Source organism: Pteropus alecto, unplaced genomic scaffold, assembly GCF_000325575.1.
Source record: "Pteropus alecto unplaced genomic scaffold, ASM32557v1 scaffold3, whole genome shotgun sequence".
Classification (NCBI taxonomy): domain Eukaryota; kingdom Metazoa; phylum Chordata; class Mammalia; order Chiroptera; family Pteropodidae; genus Pteropus; species Pteropus alecto.
This window is the reverse complement of record NW_006442484.1, coordinates 63403424-63420841: the sequence shown is the minus strand read 5'-3', so window position 1 is coordinate 63420841 and position 17418 is coordinate 63403424. Positions and strand designations below refer to the sequence as shown.

At 37.8% G+C, this 17418-nt stretch overlaps 1 protein-coding gene across 1 annotated transcript in view; it reads right to left on the bottom strand.

Moving 5' to 3' along the window:
* The window catches only part of SGO2 (shugoshin 2), a 34338-nt gene extending 27418 nt beyond the window's left edge, over positions 1-6920 (bottom strand). Inside the window, exons 1-2 of the mRNA XM_006921330.3 lie at positions 6766-6920; positions 168-302 (exon numbers count right to left, since the gene is read on the bottom strand). Of these exons, the coding sequence (XP_006921392.1) occupies positions 168-300 (133 nt within the window). The 5' untranslated portion in view covers positions 301-302; positions 6766-6920. The remainder of the gene's footprint in view (positions 1-167; positions 303-6765) is intronic.
* Positions 6921-17418: the final 10498 nt, after the last annotated feature.

The window sequence follows — 17418 nt, the reverse complement described above, 5'->3', positions numbered from 1 at the left end:
ACCATTCAATAGGAGTTAAAGGAGATAGGAAGAACAGAGTGGAAAAAAACCATCAGTTAACAAAAACAGTCATTGTCTATACGTGATAAAATAAAGTACCAAATACTCTACTAATTCTCCAGGGAAAAGTAATAATGTGAGTATACTTTAAAACTAATGGTGCTTACTTATTATTTTTGTTTTGATTTTTGAAGCAAGAGAAACATTCAATTTAGCAGTCCTTGAAATTCTTTTGTCTTTCACATGTCTCTTAATTCCTGAGGTAAAAAGTGAGCCAGTTTCTGTCACTGGGTACTCCATCACTGAAGAAAGAGAGAGAGAGAAAGAGAGAAAGAAACAAATCAATCACAGTACTGATTAATAAAAGAAAAAGGTTCACTGAAACATTCTAAAAAGTAACAATCATAACTTAAGTGATATAATTTGTTTGTACATAAGTGTTTACAAAACCTGTTGTATAAAATCTGAAAAGCATGAATATAATCAAAATTGGTTTTAAAGTGAATCCAAAAAAGTTCAATGACTTTGTTTTTTCATTTAAATATATATTGTTACATCTACATGCCAAGAGCTAGGCTAGACTGGGGACAGAAAACAAGATATGACTGTATAGAAATGCATAATCCAATATGGGTACAGGCACTATATTGATACAATGTAAAAAGTGTAACCTCAGAGATATGCACAGAAGAGATATATCTAATCTTATTTGTTGGGGATGGGGGGCAGTAGGCAGAAAATCTTAAACTTGTCTATTTGTCTATTAGACCTTAAAATCTAATAATGGAAATGAGAAGATAATCATATTACAATATGACAAGAATAATGAATATAATACACAATGCATAGAAAGTGATAACTCTGTCTGGGCTGGGGAAAAGAATCAGAAAAGGTTTTACTTAGAAAGTACAGTTGATGTTAAGCCATGTACTTGGACAAGACCAACTTCCCAAGCCCCTATCCCTTCCCCAAGGCTCCTTACCTCCATCTGCAAAGATCTAGAAGAAACCTTGTCACCTGCACCTGCCCCTGCCTAATCCCCAGTACTCAAGTTCTCCACTACTATCTACCTTTAATCCGCAGGACTAACCTCACTATACTCTTTACATCAGTCACAAGAATCTCCAGCCTCTCAGGTCATCCTTATCTCCCTCACCCTAATCCCCCTTCAGCTCTGCACATCCCTCATTTGGTCCTGTGGTAGGCTGAAAAATGACCCCCCAAAGAGATCCTAATCCATGTCATTCTAAACCTAAAATGAAAAAAGGGTCTTTACAGATGTGATTGAGGAGCTTGTGATGGGGAGATTATCCTGGATTATCTAGGTAGGCCCCCAAATGCCATCATTGGTGTCCTTACAGAAAAGAGGCAGGGATTGGACTGACATAGGCAGCAGGCAAGGACTGCTGACAGCCACCAGAAACTGAAAAAGTCAAGGAATGGATTCTCCCCTAGAGCCTCCAGAGGTACGGCAGCCCTTCAGACACCTTGATTTCAGCTCAGTGATACTGAGTTTGAACTTTTGGCCTCCAGAACTATGAGAAAATAAATTTTGTTTATTTTAAGCCACCCAGTTTGTGGTAATTGTTTACAGCAGCCTCAGGAAATTAATACAGTCTCCATATATCACCCTTGCCCAACTTGTGAAGTCCTTACAATCCACCATCATCAAAACCTCTTCCCTAAACATTCCCTTAATCTTCCCCAACCAGCCTCTCCCGGGAGGATGTGGATTCTTCTAAAGTCCTGTCAGGCAATAACCTTTATTCTTCCCATCGCTCTCCTGACAGATGCCACCACATTCACGCTTGCAGACAAGTATCCTCCAGCTTGAATATGTCTTTTGGCTCTATTACCCCTTACCCTTCAGTGCTATTGTCAACTGCCAACTCCTGGATTGCTCCTCTTTATAAATTGGTAATTTCATATCCCGGCTCACTGTTACTCTCTGAGAACACTAAAGCAATCTGTAGAGGCCTCTGTCAAAATTCCCATCACAATTACCTACCCATTATCATCTGTTATTTGTGCATTTGTCTTTTCTCATATTATTATGGGTGAATTATCTATCTTTCTAAGGCCAAGCTTGCCTTACTTACATAGAGGTCAGTGTATGGGATCTCATGCCTTCCTGCCTCCTCAGAGGCATAACTCCAACAATTCTTTCCTCTAAATCACCAGTTGTTTCCTTCTCCACTAGATCAGTCTCATCAATATACAGAAATACTCCTTCATCATAAAAAACCCTCTCTCCTTCCTACTTCAGCCTCAAACTACCACTTCATTTTTTTCATGGTCCTTTTACAGCGAAACTCCTTGAAAGAACTGTCTAAAATCACAGTTTCCAATTCTTTCACTTTCACTTTGACTACTCCAAAACTGCTTTGCCGAGGTTTCTAATGACTTCCATACTGCTAAATCTGATAATGGTCCATTCTCAGTCCTTACCTAACTTGATCTGTAAGTAGCATTTAACATGGTTAATTTCTCCTTCCTCTTCAAAAACTACCTATCCTTGGCTTCCAGAACACCAGACTCCTGAGTTTTTTTCTCCCTAACTCGCTGTTCCTTCTTGTCTCTTTTACAGATTCTTCCAGCCTATAATAGGTTATCTCCTTGGATCGCTTCAGTTTATCTACACTCACTCCTTTGGTGAGTTCACAGTCCTGGCAAAAATACTACCTAGCCAAGAACTCAAAAATTTATGTCCTCACTTTGGATGTCTTTCCTGAACTTCCCTGGATTCATATAGTTGTCTACTCACAATTCTACTTGGATGACAAAAACAGGTATATCGAACTTATACAGCCCAAACCTGCTTCACTCACAGGGCCGTCCTCATTTCAGTTAATGCAACTCCATCCTTTCAGTTGCCCTGGCCCCAAATGTCACATCTCAATCTACCTTTACAATATATTTAGGATCTGACCACTTTTCAGTACCTCCACTGCTACCAGCTTAGCCCAACAGACTAACATGTCTCACCTGAATTACTGCAATAGCCTCTTATCCCCCTACTCCCACTCCTGCCCTCACTACAGTATATTTATTGGCCTATACAATCTAAAACTCTTCAATGGTTCCCATTTCTCTCAGTCAAATCCAAAATCCTTACAACGGTCTAGAAGTCACTCCACCAACTCTTTTTCTTCCCATTTCTCTAATTTGAACTCTTTCTCTCCCCTAGCCCCTTCCTTTCAGGACACACTGGCCACCAAGATCTCACTACTCCTGGCATACATCAGGCACTCTTCAGCCTCAGGTCCTTTGTTGGTTATCCTCTCTATAGAGAAAACTCTTCTTCTAGGTACATAAATGGCTCATTCATTCTCCTTCAAGTCTCTGTTCAAATGTCACCTTCTCAGTGAGACCTTTCAAAACTATAGCTCCTCCCCCAGTATGTCCGATAGTTCTTACCCTTCTTTATTTTTTTCCATAGCATTTAAATCATTATTTTATATACTAGGGAATTTACTTATTGTCTGTCTTCCCCAACTAGAATTTATGTTTCACAGGCCACGGATTTTTGTCTTTTTTAGTCATTGACATATTGCCCAACTCAGAACAGTGACTGGCAAATAACATCACCATAGCGAATATTTTTTAAATGAATAAATAAGTCTTAAAAATGAAGACTTTGTTAAGTATCAAGATTAGCAAGGGTATTCCAGAACGAAGGAATGGTATGTGTAAATGCATGAAAATAGACATTTAAGAAAACACAAGTGTTCTCTTGATACTAGATTGTCACTACTCTATTTCTGTTTCCCTTTACAGCAAAACTCCTTTAAAGAGTTGTCTATACTTGCTGTCTCTAAATCATTCCTTTCCATTCTCTCTTGATCCACTCCAATCAAGTTTTTGCTCTCCTCCTACCATACACAAATTGATAAAGTCACTAAATTGCTGTTGCTAAATCAAATACAGTAGTCAAGGTCCATTTCTCATTTTACTTGCTCTGTAAGCAGTACTTAATATCAGATCATTCTCTCCTTGAAATACTTTCTTCAGCTGGCTTCCAAAACACCATATTCTTCTGGGTTTTCTCCTTCCTCATTAACCACTTCTAAGTTTCTTCTGCTGCTTATCTTTCAGCTCTCTTTCCTTTTACTATTGGAGTGTCTCAGATCTGTCTTTGGGTCTCATCTATTTTCTATTTACATATACTCCCTTGGGGCTATCATTCAGTATCCTGGCTTTTAATTCTAAATGCTGATGACTTGTAAATTTATATTCCCAATCAACTCCAGACTTATTCATCCAAATGCCTCCTCCTCATCTCCAATTTGGATATCTAATCTGAATCTCAAATTTAACATGCCCTAACCTCCCCCCCACAAACCTGTTCCACTATTTCCTCTCCATCTCACTTATGGAACTCTATCCTTCTAGTTGCTTAGGTCACAAATCTCTTCCCTCACATCCCACATCTACTCTATCATCATTCATGCTGGTCTTACTTTCTCAACAGAGCCATATGGTTTACTTATCGTTATTTCTACTGCCACCACTCTGATCCAAGTTGCCATTCTCTCTCATGTACATCATTGCTACTGCTACCTAAATGGTGTCCTTGCTTCTACCTTCTCATCTACTATCTAGTCTCAACCCAGTAACTGAGGGTTTTAACCCTTTTAAAACTTAAGTAAATTCATGTTACTCTTGTGTTAAAAACCCTCCAGTGCCTTTCCATCTCACTCAAGAGTCGAGTCGTAATCCTTGCAATGGCCTACATGGTACACAATTTGATACTTCTCCCCTTCCCCAATTCTCCATCAGCACCTATCTGACCTCTTCACTACTCCCTTTTACTCAATAAGCCCTAGCCACACTGGCCAGCTTGGTATGCTCCCACTGCAGAACCTTTGTATTCCATTTTTTCCTTTGTAGCAACTCTTCCTTCAAATAATCACATGGTTTGCTAACTTCAAGTCTTTGCTTAAATGTCATTTTCTTAGTGAGCTTTCCCAGACCAAAGTATTTAAAATTGCACACCTGACTCTATTTCACTTTTCCTCTATTGACTTAGTGTGTAACATAAAATTACATAATTTTCTTATTTAATTTATTGTCTATCTTCTTCTACTAAAATGTAAGTTCTGTGAGGGCATAGATTTTTGTCAAATGTTTGTTTCTGTACCCTCAGTGCCTAGAAGAATACCTCACACATAGCAGGTACTGAATAAACATTTGTTGAAGAAATGGCAATGGATAAATGGAATAAATTTTAAATAGTAAAAACAGCCTAATATTGGAATGAGTCTCCTTTGAAAGTGTTGAGCAGATGTTGAGAAATATCAAGCAAATAATGGTAAGATGACTTTAAAAGAAATTTCTACAATAGGGAAGAAATTGAAGTAGGAATTTTCCAACACTAATGTTGAATGCTTCTTCTAAAAGTTTTGCCTAAGAGAAACTTTAAGTAAAATCAAAGATCACTATCTATTCTGCAGGTAGTAGGACAAAGGCACACACAGAAACTCCATGCAAACTGTTGCATCTCACACATCTGAAAGAGATCCTACCATAGAAATCTAGTCCATTTCTAAAAAATCCAGTCAAGATCAAATCTCACTTTACTAATTAGGAAACCACAGCTAAACAACTCTCCCCAATAAGTGGTTCTTAGTTCCCTAACTTAATAAATGGCACTATCAACCACCCACCCAAATGCTCATGCCAGAAATCAGAGAGCCTTCCTTAACACTGTCCTGTCACCCCTCCACATTAACAACGTGACCAAGTAACACTTTAGGAACCAAAGCCAGGCCCTTGGACCACCATTCCTGAGTGGCTTACCATAACTGAGGTATTATAAATAGTGGTTGGATTGTGTTGGAGTCCCACTTCCAATATTTAATAGCTATGTGATCTTAACATCTTGTCGTAGGGAATAAATGAGCCAATGTATAGGCAGAGCCTAGTACTGAATCTGGCACATAGTCAACATTCACTAACATTATTATTACTATGCAGCTCTTTTCTGGCCAGCATCTCGCCTATCTTTAAATCAGTGAGGGCGGGAGTGGAAGCAGGGGGATAAGAGGCTATTGCAGTAATTCAGGTGAGACATGTTAGTCCGTTGGGCTAAACTGGTAGCAGTAGAGGTACTGAGAAGTGGTCAGATCCTAAATATATTGTAAAGGTAGATTGGGATGTGAGATTTGGGTCCAATTTTCCTGAACTGGATCCCTCATCTAGAAAAATCATCGTCCCTATTCTCTACTAAAACCCTTCCTATACATCGAGACCTAGTTCGAGTTCCAAGTTCTTCCCAGTCTCCCATCTCCCGTTCACCTTCGACCAGACTCGCTTCTAAAGGAGCGCTCCAGAGAGGGCTCCTTCAAGAACTTGGGTAAGCAGTCTCTAACGTTCATTCAGCAGATACTTATTGAGCGCTCACAACGGGCTAGATATCGTTCTAAAATTAGGGAGTAGAGCGGTCACAAAGACAGAAATCCCTTCTCCAAAGGAGCCGACCTTCTAACTGGCGGCTCGTCCCCGTCATCTGGCCGGATGTTCAAACACCCAGGATAAGAGAGAGCGCCTTGAGCGCAAACCAGGTACTACAACAACAAGGCCCTCGGAGCGGGCGGTGGGGCCGCGGTTCCGGATACCTGAAGGCGGAGGGTGGGCGTGACCGCCGGTCGCGCGGGGCTCGGCCGACCGAAGGCTCGGGAGGGGAGAGCCGAAAAGTTCAGCCCGGGAAAGGCACGGATCCCGCCAGACAGGGGGTGGCCATGCCAAATGTTACAGATCGCTTACCGCTTTTTCAGCTTGCGGGGCACCACCATCCAGCTTCCGAAGATCGCCGCCGGTGGCCGAGGCTCGGGTTTAAACTCCGCAGCCGTTGGCGGTTGCCACATCAGCCAATCAGGTCCCGAGAAGACGGGCGAGCAGCTGCCAGGAAGTGGAAGATGGAAGAGGAGGGACCTTGCGACGGACGGGAGGGGGCGTGGCCAGGAGAGCTACGCTGACGCAGCCTGGAGGAAAGGGGCGCGGGGCGGAGTAGGGGCTATTAGTCTGGGCCCTGACGCGTTGATGGAAGAGGAGACGATCCTTTGATAAAACTACCTTTATCAACCAGCTGTCTAAGAGGTTTAACAGCCACCTGAAATTTGTTAGAAAGTTTTTGTTATTGATGACACTGTTGTGAGATTGCCCGCCCGTATCTTACCATTTCTTCTGCGTCTTTGCCCAATGATGCCGGCACCATTATTTAGTTTTTATTTAAAAGCTCTCCTCGTTTTTCTTTCAACTTTCTGAGGAAAAAGAGGCAATGAATTTTCGTTGAAAACCCTGGATGTCATCAATCTTTAGGTCTTGTGCTAATGGTCTGTTTTAGCGAAATATACAAGAATGGTATTTTCCACTATATACAAACTACATAAAAATATATATTATTCCCTTTATGTTCCAAGAGAATTAGTTTCCTTTCACAAATGACTTTCATAATCTATACAAATATGTTGGAAAAACTATGCAGAGAATAAAATACCCTCTTTATATGCCATTAGCCTGAAAATGAAAATAACTTGTTAAATCTAGGTTTTAATAATTGATTATACAGTGATGCAACTTCATATCGTCAATATTTTGTTCACAGCTTTCTATTTTACTTTAGAGAATCCAGGGAAATGAGTAAAACGTGACTTTGAGATAGATCTTTTAGTTTAATATATTTCAAGATCAGTCTCCAAAGAAATGGAGCAACATGAATCTTGTGTAAGTAGAAAAGTATTTATTTATGGCCAGCTGCTAAAATTACAGCATATTGTACAGTAAAAACTTCAATAATAGTGGTTTAGAATGTAATATACTGGTTATAGAAACTTCTAGTTATCTGACTATATATTATCTGACTATATATTATTTACCCAGCCTGACACATTAAATACTCAATATATATTATATATATATTTTAAATGAACCATAGTTCTGCCATTTAGTGGTTATTTAATATTCTCCAAGTCACTTAATTCTTCTGTTTCCTCATTTGTAAATGGAGATTAATAACACCATCCAATATATTTTTATGATGGTTCCAATCAAGAGACCCTTTTGTTCAAATACATTAATATTGCTTTCTTCCTGTCTTTTTTTGTAGCTACGACATCAAAAGCAAAATAAAAAAGGGAGACAGGGCAGTCAGATAGGAGGGATGTTAAAAATTTTATCAAGACTTGAATACCAACATCTCTCTTTTTAAAGTGCTAACTATCTTATCTAAGAAAAGTTGAGAGAATTTAATGAACCAAGTGCTTTTTAAATTATAAAAGCTCTTGAATATGTAAATTCTTATCATACACAACCATAAACTTAAAAAGTATAATTAATTGGGTTGAATTTAACCTGATCTCAGATTGCTTTCAGGTCATTTGCTTCTTGGTATAATAGATAAAGGCAAGAGCCCTGCACTAAGTGAGAAGATGCAATTAGTTGTATCTTGAACACACATTAGCTGTATGTTCTCTGTTATAAGCTCTTTACTTAGAAAATAAACCAGTTAAATTAAATGAACTTACAGTTCTCTTGTGATACTCTCCTGCACAAGGCACTGGTTTTGCTTCTCTCCCTTCGTTTTCCTTTATTTCTACACTCATCAGTTGCCTGATTTCTTCTACCTAAAGGTAGATTCTAGTCAATTAAAATTTGGTTATCCTGACTCACACTCCCCACACTAATTAAAGAGTAGAGGGAAAAGGAGAAGAGGAAGGCTAACTGCCAAACGGCACAACAACAAAATATTTCTTTAGCATCTCAGAATTACTAAAACAAAAATCATCCAAGAAAAATTATCCCTGAACAGGAGCCAAGTAGAAGACACACTGCAAATCAAAAAACTAATAAAACGAACTTGAAATACTGCACTTATATCTTATTAAGCCATCTGACCTAATAATCTGTATTAGTCTGGCAGGTTAAATTGCACCAAGGGAAAAAAAAAAACAAGCTGATAGAAGCAGAAAAGGACAATGGGTGGTTTGAAGCATTTCTGGAGAGGATAGAGTTGTGGGCCGCAAAATCGGCAGGAACATGGGGATATTGGCAGCAGACAAGGACCCAGCCATAGTTATGTTACCAGTATAGCCTGTGAAGATGCCACTTATCTTGCACTGCCAGCAGTGGCCCTACATACTGCTGCTGGAACCATCATTATTGCTGTCTCTGGAAAAAGTGGGCATGACTATGCTACAGTTCCCTCATCCCTACTGCTTGATGTCACTAAATCCTTTTGCTAGGCCTGGATCATAGGCTATAAGCCCTAGCTGTAAGGGAGTCCTGAATTTTCATCCTGTGTCTGACTTTATTAGCTTCTTAGTGAGAGGCCTCCCACTTAGACTCAGGAAAGGAATTTTGAGCTGGACAACCAAAAGAATGACAAAGGTCCATTTCAGTATTCTGTGATACTTCACCGTAATGACTATTTCTATTTTCTTTGATGAAAAGACTTCCTACTGTACCAGGTGAGGGACAGGTAATATATACAACAGCATTAGATAACATTTACCAAGTGTTTACCATGTGTCAAGCCTTTATATACCTTTTTAATTCTCACAGTAATCCTATGTGGTAGGTACTATTATTTCCTTTTAACATTTGAGGAAACTAAGGCACAAAAAATTGAAGTAACTTCTACAAAGTTTAGTAAGCAGCACTGCTGGGATTTGAAACCAGGCATTCTGGCCTGGGCCTCTTTGAGATAGTAGAAGTGGCCTGACATCTGTCACTTCACTTTCTAAGCATGATATTTATCACGTGAATTTCCCATGTTGCCTGCTTGCCAGCCTCCTCTTTTACTTCAATGTACATTTTGAGGGGAGCTCCTTTTGCACCTGGCATTATGCTAGGAGAGAAGACTGATGAGGCAAATCTTCTTTCCTTAAGGGAGAAGGCAGACAAGCAAACAAGCTACTCTCTCACATTGTGATTAAGTAGAGACTTGAAATGATTCAAGACTGTTTCTCTGGTCCAGGCAAGGGCAGGGAATAGGTACAAGGGACACCATATATTCTTATCTCTGACTGAGGGGTATGTACGTGTGGAAGCCGGGCTCTCCTAGGGAGGGAAAATATAATCAGGAGTCTTGGTCTACCATTTGCCTGGCTGGATATCCTCTAGCAGTGGTTCTAATTACAGTTCCTTTACCTACATACACTACACTAGTCCACATGCTGGACTATATTAAGAGTCTTGGGTGGATCTACTTTACAACCTCTATCCTGTGCCTTCGCAGGAATTACAGAAAGGTTCAAGTATTTCTTTACTCAAGATTTCCAGTGACAAAATTCATACCATACAAAGTAGAGGCTTAAAAGTCAGCTGTGTGCTCACTAGCTTTACTAATGAACTTACATTTACATGCACCATTCAATAGTGCAGGGCCCTGAAACCCACATCTCCAGAGTTCTCTCCACATGTACATATTCCCCTAGCTGCTGGAGAGATCTCCCAAGAGATTTCCGTCTGTAGTCTTCCTCATCCTATATCCCTTTTCCCTTCTACTACTCACTGCAAATGCAAAGAAACAGCAGATGTGGAAAATAATGAATTCCACTGTTTAAAGTCCCTTTGGAATATCTAGGTGGAAATGTTCAGTAGGCGCACAGTTGTAAAACAGGGAGGTCAAAAGAGATGTCAGGATTTGGGAGTTAGAGGTGAATAGTAAATAAAAATCACTGTGGTTGATCAAGTTTTGGAGGGAGAGTGTGTAGAGCACAAGGAGGGTAGAAGGTAGACCCCTGGTGAACAGCAATGCAGGAAAGATTAAAGGGCGGCAAGAGAGGCATTGAAGGGTTGGAGGAGACACGGGCCCCATGGAGGCCAAGGGAGGAGCTCATTCAAAGAGGGGACAGCCAACCTTGTCTTACGCAGCCAGGAAGATGTGAATGAGAACAGCCCTTGGGGGTAATGGTTAGGAAGTCATTCATTTCACAGCAGTGAGGATGCAGAGATGAAAGCAGACACTTCTTTGAGAATAACAAGAGAAGTGGCAATAGCTACAGGGAATATAAGGTAGAGGGAGGATTTGTATTCTTTTAATAGACTGGGGAAAAGATAAAGAGGGAAAGTGGATAATATAGGAAAGAGGTGAGTAGTGGTGGAGCAGAGTCCTGTGGCTCCAGAGGTTGGAACAAGGGCTAAGCCATGGGCTAGAGTGTTGCTTCTTTCTCTGAGGCAGGAAGAAGAGATGAAAGACCAGATGTTGTAGACATAGATGAGTTTGAAGCAAAAGTGCTTTGTAAGCTTTCAAATCCATACTATTATCTATCATTTTATTTAAAACATTTGCTTACTTAAAAAAAAGCCATTTCTACATTAAAAATTTTTTTGATACTTTAATTTAGTAAAAACTAAGGTCAGAAACGTTATTTAGACATGAACCAAACTTTCTCAAACTCTGTAAATGAAAAAAAATGATTAGCTTGTGCCTAAAACTCTCAGCTGTTATGACATCAACCATTGTACAAAGTTATGGCCTATTAAGATACAGTTAGTCATAGAAAAAAAATAGAAAAACATTGTTTTCAAACTGAGGTGTCTGCTGACCAAAGCACTGCAGAATTTGAGAGAAAAGATAAATACACTAGATAACAAATTTTTCCCAATGTAAAAATTTAAACAGCTTGATTTTGGACTTCCAGTCACCAGAATTGTGAGAGGATAAATTTCTAAGCCACCAGTTTGTGGGAATCTGCTACAGTAGCCTCAGAAAGATAGTACAGGGGTCTTGAAGGATGAGTAAGGTTTCACTAGACGAGAACTGCAGTGTGTGGAAAGGGGCATTTTGTTTTGAGAGAAGGGTGCGATAAAGGCAATAAAATGGAAAAAAATGGCTAAATTTCCTAATAAACAGTTAATTACAGGTATAATGTAAATATAAAGGGCTACGTAGGAAAGGAGGGATAGGGCAGTTATTTGGCAATGAGGACACAGGTAAATTTTTGATCAGAAAAGGGACATAATCAGAGTTATACATATATATGATATATATGTGTATATATATACACATTATATATATAAAGTTATACATATATATGATATATATGTATATATATACACACATATATACATATATATATATAATCTTGTGAAAAATCTTCTGGAGTTGCTAGAATAATTTACAGATAGCCTATATAAACTCTACACAGCCCCCAACATGGAATTGCATTTATATATATTTTTTACTTTATATAATAAAATAAATTTCTTATATTTTTATTATAATACTTTTTATTTTGACCATTGCAGATTCTATAGACTCCTCCAACTTGGAATATTTACAAAATCTTTTTTCGTCTTTCATGACCTTGACATTTTTTAAGAGTATAGGCCAACTAAGTTACACTGTCCCTCTATTTGGGATTGTCTGATGTTTCCTCAGGATTAAATTCAGGTTTTGATTTTGGGCAAAATTACTATGAAAGTGATGTGAGTCGATATCAAGAGCACGTAATGTTGGTTTGTACCATTACTGGTGATATCAACTTTGATCCCTTGATTAAGGTGATGTCTGCCAGATTTCTTCACTGTAGAATTACTATTATTCCCTTTATAATTAATAAGAATATTATGGGGAGATATGTTGAGTGTATGTAACTTCTGCTAATCAAATTTTTCACTCACTAGTTTTAACATCTATTGATGTATCTTGCCTGAATCAATTATTTATGTGATAGTTGCTGAATGGTGATCTTTCTAATTTTATCATTTCTTTTGCATTTGTTGGTTGGCAAGAACTTTCCTCCCCACTCCTATTTACTTACCTACCTATCTATCAGTACAGATTCATCTGTCAGTATTTGTCATCATCTATTGGTATCTATCAGTATGGACTTATAGATTCTTATTTTATTCAATAGATTATAATCTATTACTATCATAATTAATTTCGATGAGCAAATTGTCCCATATTTGGCCAGTGGTAGCCCCGTCAAGATGATTCCTGTGTCCCTTTGATAGTCCTCATCATTTATTGATCACCTCCCTACTTTCTGGAACAGCAAGGTTATTTCCGGCTCATTTTGTACTTTCTCAGCTTCAGCCCTGGAATCGGTTAATTAACCATTTCATCAAGAAGCACTGGAGAATGGGGGGAGGTGGGAGAATGGGGGGAGGTGGGAGAATGGGTTTAGAAACCAAAATCCCATTGCTTTTGGAGTGTCATTATTTCTAGGCTCTTTCAGGGGACAGAGCTTGAAAATCTATTTACATTTACATATGCATGTATATAAACATATCTATCTCTATCTATCTATCTATCTATCTATCTATCATCATCATCATCATCATCATCATCTACCCATCATTTATCTATCTTAAAACCTATGTATTTACGCTGATACTTCCAATTGCAAACAAAATCCTAGGGTTCATTCTAGCATTTTCCTTTTCAATGTAATTAATTCTCCAACTTTGAAAAATCTGATTCCTATTATCTATAATATATTTAGTTTTGCTCAGTCTTAGAACATACAGAAAGTAATTTCAGAATTGCTAACCCATAACTCTGTGAAAACTTGACTAACTAGAGTTGAATATTTACCATTTTTAAAAATATCTTTCACTTAATACTGTGATCTAAAGTTCCTTGGCTTCATTAATTTTCCCCTTTACCTTCAGTGTCACTATGTTATTCATTTGAATTATGTTTAGGTTTACTTGTCTGTTTTACTTAGTTTTAGTTTTTCCATACTTTTATATGCATATATGTTTATACTCGGATGTGTATTTAAGTATGTGAAACAGTAACTAGTTTCAAAAGTCAGAACTTTATAAGTAGGTGTATTCAAAAGCATCACTTCTCTCTTCCTTTCTTCTTTCCTTTCCCACTCCTAATTCCTTACCAGCTGTATTAACTTCCTATTGCTGCTGAAACAAATTATCACAAATTTAGTGGTTTAAAACGACAGAAATTTATCTTCCGATAGGCCAGAAGTCTGAAATGAGTCTCACAGTGCTGAAATCAAGGTGTCAGCAGGGACGTCTCCCTCTGGAAGCTCTAATGAAGAATCCGTTTCCCTGCCTTTCCCAGGTGACTAGAGCTGCATTCCTTACATTCCTTGACTCTGGGTCCCTTCCTTCATATTTAAAACTAGCAGCATAATATTTTTTTGATTCTGCTTCCCTCTGTTTCCATTACATGATCTCTCTTCTGCCTGTAGTCAAATTTCCCTCTGCCTGCCTCTTATAAGGATATTTGTAATTACATTTGAGACCCACCCTTATGATCCCAGGTAATCTCTCCAACTCAAGATGCTTAATTTAATGACATCTACAAAGAACTTTTCCCTATAGAAAGTAACATTCACAAGTTCCAGGAATTAGGACCTGGATATTTTGGGTGGTCATTCAGCCAACTGTAGGCAACTAATCTTAACAGCTTCTTGTTTATGCTTCCTATGTTTCTGTTTGCACAAATGATTAGATACATGTATTTTTCTCACTTCCCACTCTTTCTTACATGAAAAGTGACATACTATTAACACTCTTACATTTTGTCTTTTTCACTTAACAAAATATCCTGAATATCACTTTACATTAGTTCATAGAAAATGACCTCATTCTTTTTGATAGCTTCATAGTATTCCATTGTATGAATGTGCTATAGGTTATGTACATACTCTCCTATGTATAGGAATTTAGTTTTTTCCTGATATTTAGTAATTATAAACAATACTACAATGATTAACTTTGTGCATAGAATTGTCATACTTTTGGAGGAATATCATCAGAGTCAATTTAATTTGCACTTCATATTTGAGTGAGTTTGAATATCTTTTCATATTTTTGAGAATTATGTGAGAAATATGTGTGTAGTGGGGAGAGATCATCTCTTGGTTAATAATTTGTCTCTTGTCTTTGTTTATTGTTGTTCAAAAATTTTTTAAACAAATTTATCAATTTTATTTTTTATTGGATCTGAATTTTGAGTCATAGTTAGAAAGTCTTTTTCTACATCAGGTTGTAGAGAAAGTCATAAATATTTTTTTCTAGTATTTACGTGGCTTTTCATCTTTGACATTTATATCCCTGGACCATTTGAAATTCGTTCTTGATTAAAGTGTGAGATTTTTTTTTAATTTTTATTTTTTATTTATTTTTTACGGTGACATTGGTTAACAAAATCCAATACGTTTCAGCTGTACATTTTAACAGTAAGGCATATATATATACATTTACACTGTGTGTTCAGCTCCCATAGTTAGATTTCCTTCTGTCACCACATATTGACCCCCCATAGCTTATCTACCTCTCCGTCCCCCTCCCTCCTACCCTCTGGCAGCCACTAGTCTATTGTTCATGTCCATGAGTCTCTGTTTGTCCTGTTCCTTTGTTGCTTTTAGGTTTATTTCCCACATATAAGTAATATCACGTGATTTTCAACTTTTTCTGTCTGGCTTATTTCACTTAGCATGATTATCTCGAGGTTCATCCATGTTGCAAATGGCAGTATTTCATCTCTTCTTATGGCTGAGTAATATTCCATTGTATATATGTACCACAGCTTCTTTAGCCAATCATCTATCATAGGACACTGCATTTGCTTTCAGATCCTGGCCACAGTGAATAATGCTGCTATGAACATCGGTATGCAAATATCTTTTCGGATATGAGTTTTCAAGTCTTTGGGGGTAGATACCTAGCAGAGGGGCTGCTGAATTATATGGTAGATCAATTCTTAGTTTTTTGAGGAACCTCCATACTGTTTTCCATAGTGGCTGTACCAATGTGCAATCCTACCAGCAGTGTATGAGAGTTCCTTTTTCTCCTCATCCTCTCCAACACTTGTTAATAAAATGTGAGATTTTGTTCTAAATTTATCTTTCTCCAAAAGGTAAACCAATTGTCCCACCAATATTCATTAAATTGTCCATCTTTTCCCAAGTGATTTGAGATACCATGTTTATCACATATTAAATTTCCACATGTATTTGGATCTATTTCTGGGACCTTGTGTTTTATTCCACTGGCCTATTTGTCCACCAAGACCATGAGTAGATAAACAAAACAGCTTTTTAGTGTATGTTAATGACTGGTAGGGCTAGTGTCTCCTCATAAACTTTTCTTTTTCATTGTTTCCTGGCTATTTTCACATGCTTATTTTTTCATATGAATTTTAATATAAACTTTTCTAGCTCCATAAAAATCTTGTTGGTATTTTTATTGGTATTTGTTAAATTTATAAATTAACTTAAAGAAAACATATCTTTATGATGTTATATAATATCTTTCCATTTGTTCAAGTCCATTTTTATATCTTTCAGGGTGCTTTAAAGTTTTTTCATATAAGGTTTGCACATTTCTCGGTAACTTTATTCTGAAACATTTTACCTTCTTTGTTACTATTGTATTCTCTATTTTCAAGGTATAAAATGAAAATATCTATAAGATATACCTTATTAATTATGCTATTTATATTATATATTTATATTCCTTGCTTATTTTCTGTTTACTTGGTCTGTTTGTACTAAAAGTGGCATATTAAAGTTTCCTACCATTGGTATATTTCTATCAATGTTTTTTTGCATGTCCTATGATTTTTGCTTTATAAATGTGTTACTGAATTATTTTGTAAATAGAATTCATAACTGTTATATATTCATTGTGAATTGCGACATTATTAAACTATGTCATGGGTCAGGTACATTGTCTTGTTCAATCCTTCACTCCCAGTGCGTAGTCCACAGTAATCAATAATTATAGGTTGAACAAACCTCCTCTCTCTCACCTGGCTATTATCTGAGGGGGTAGGGGGTTTATCTCTCATTGGCTAAGGCCCACTCAGAGAAATTAGGAACCAATTATTATGGACTCTGGGAAAGTACCTTGAAAACAGGACTGTGTTTTATTCTCCTTGAAATACCTAGCAAAGTCTCTTGCACAAGGTAGAGTACACCTGGAAACTGAAAGAACTCTTTTGGGGTTATTGTTAAGAGGAAATTAAATACTTCATGCAAAGGACTTGGAAGAACCTGGAGTATAGAGAAATGTTCAGTAAATGTTTGCTCCTGCCTCAATTGTCCTTGCTGTAATAGAAATAAAAATACAGGGTTGACTCACAGATCAAACAAGAATGCTTTGTGTTAAACAGCTTTGTAAACCACAAATACTATCCAAATGGACTTATCCAAGTGCAATATATTAATAAATCTTGGCATTGAGCAGCCCAGTTTGGAGGGACGGGCCTTCACGTTGTAGTGCAAAGACCTAACTCATTCTAACTCTTACCGTTCATTAAATGACCCCGAACAATCGCAACTTCGGTATTGTTTCTTTTCTTCATATTTAAAAGCAGCCTCTGAACGGACAAGACTGTCCCTCGGAGTCCTGCCCGTGTCTCTTTGCGGGCCTTTCTGATTCGCGACCGCTCACTCCCTTGGCAGGCAGAGGAGACGTGCGGAGCGGGACCAGTCC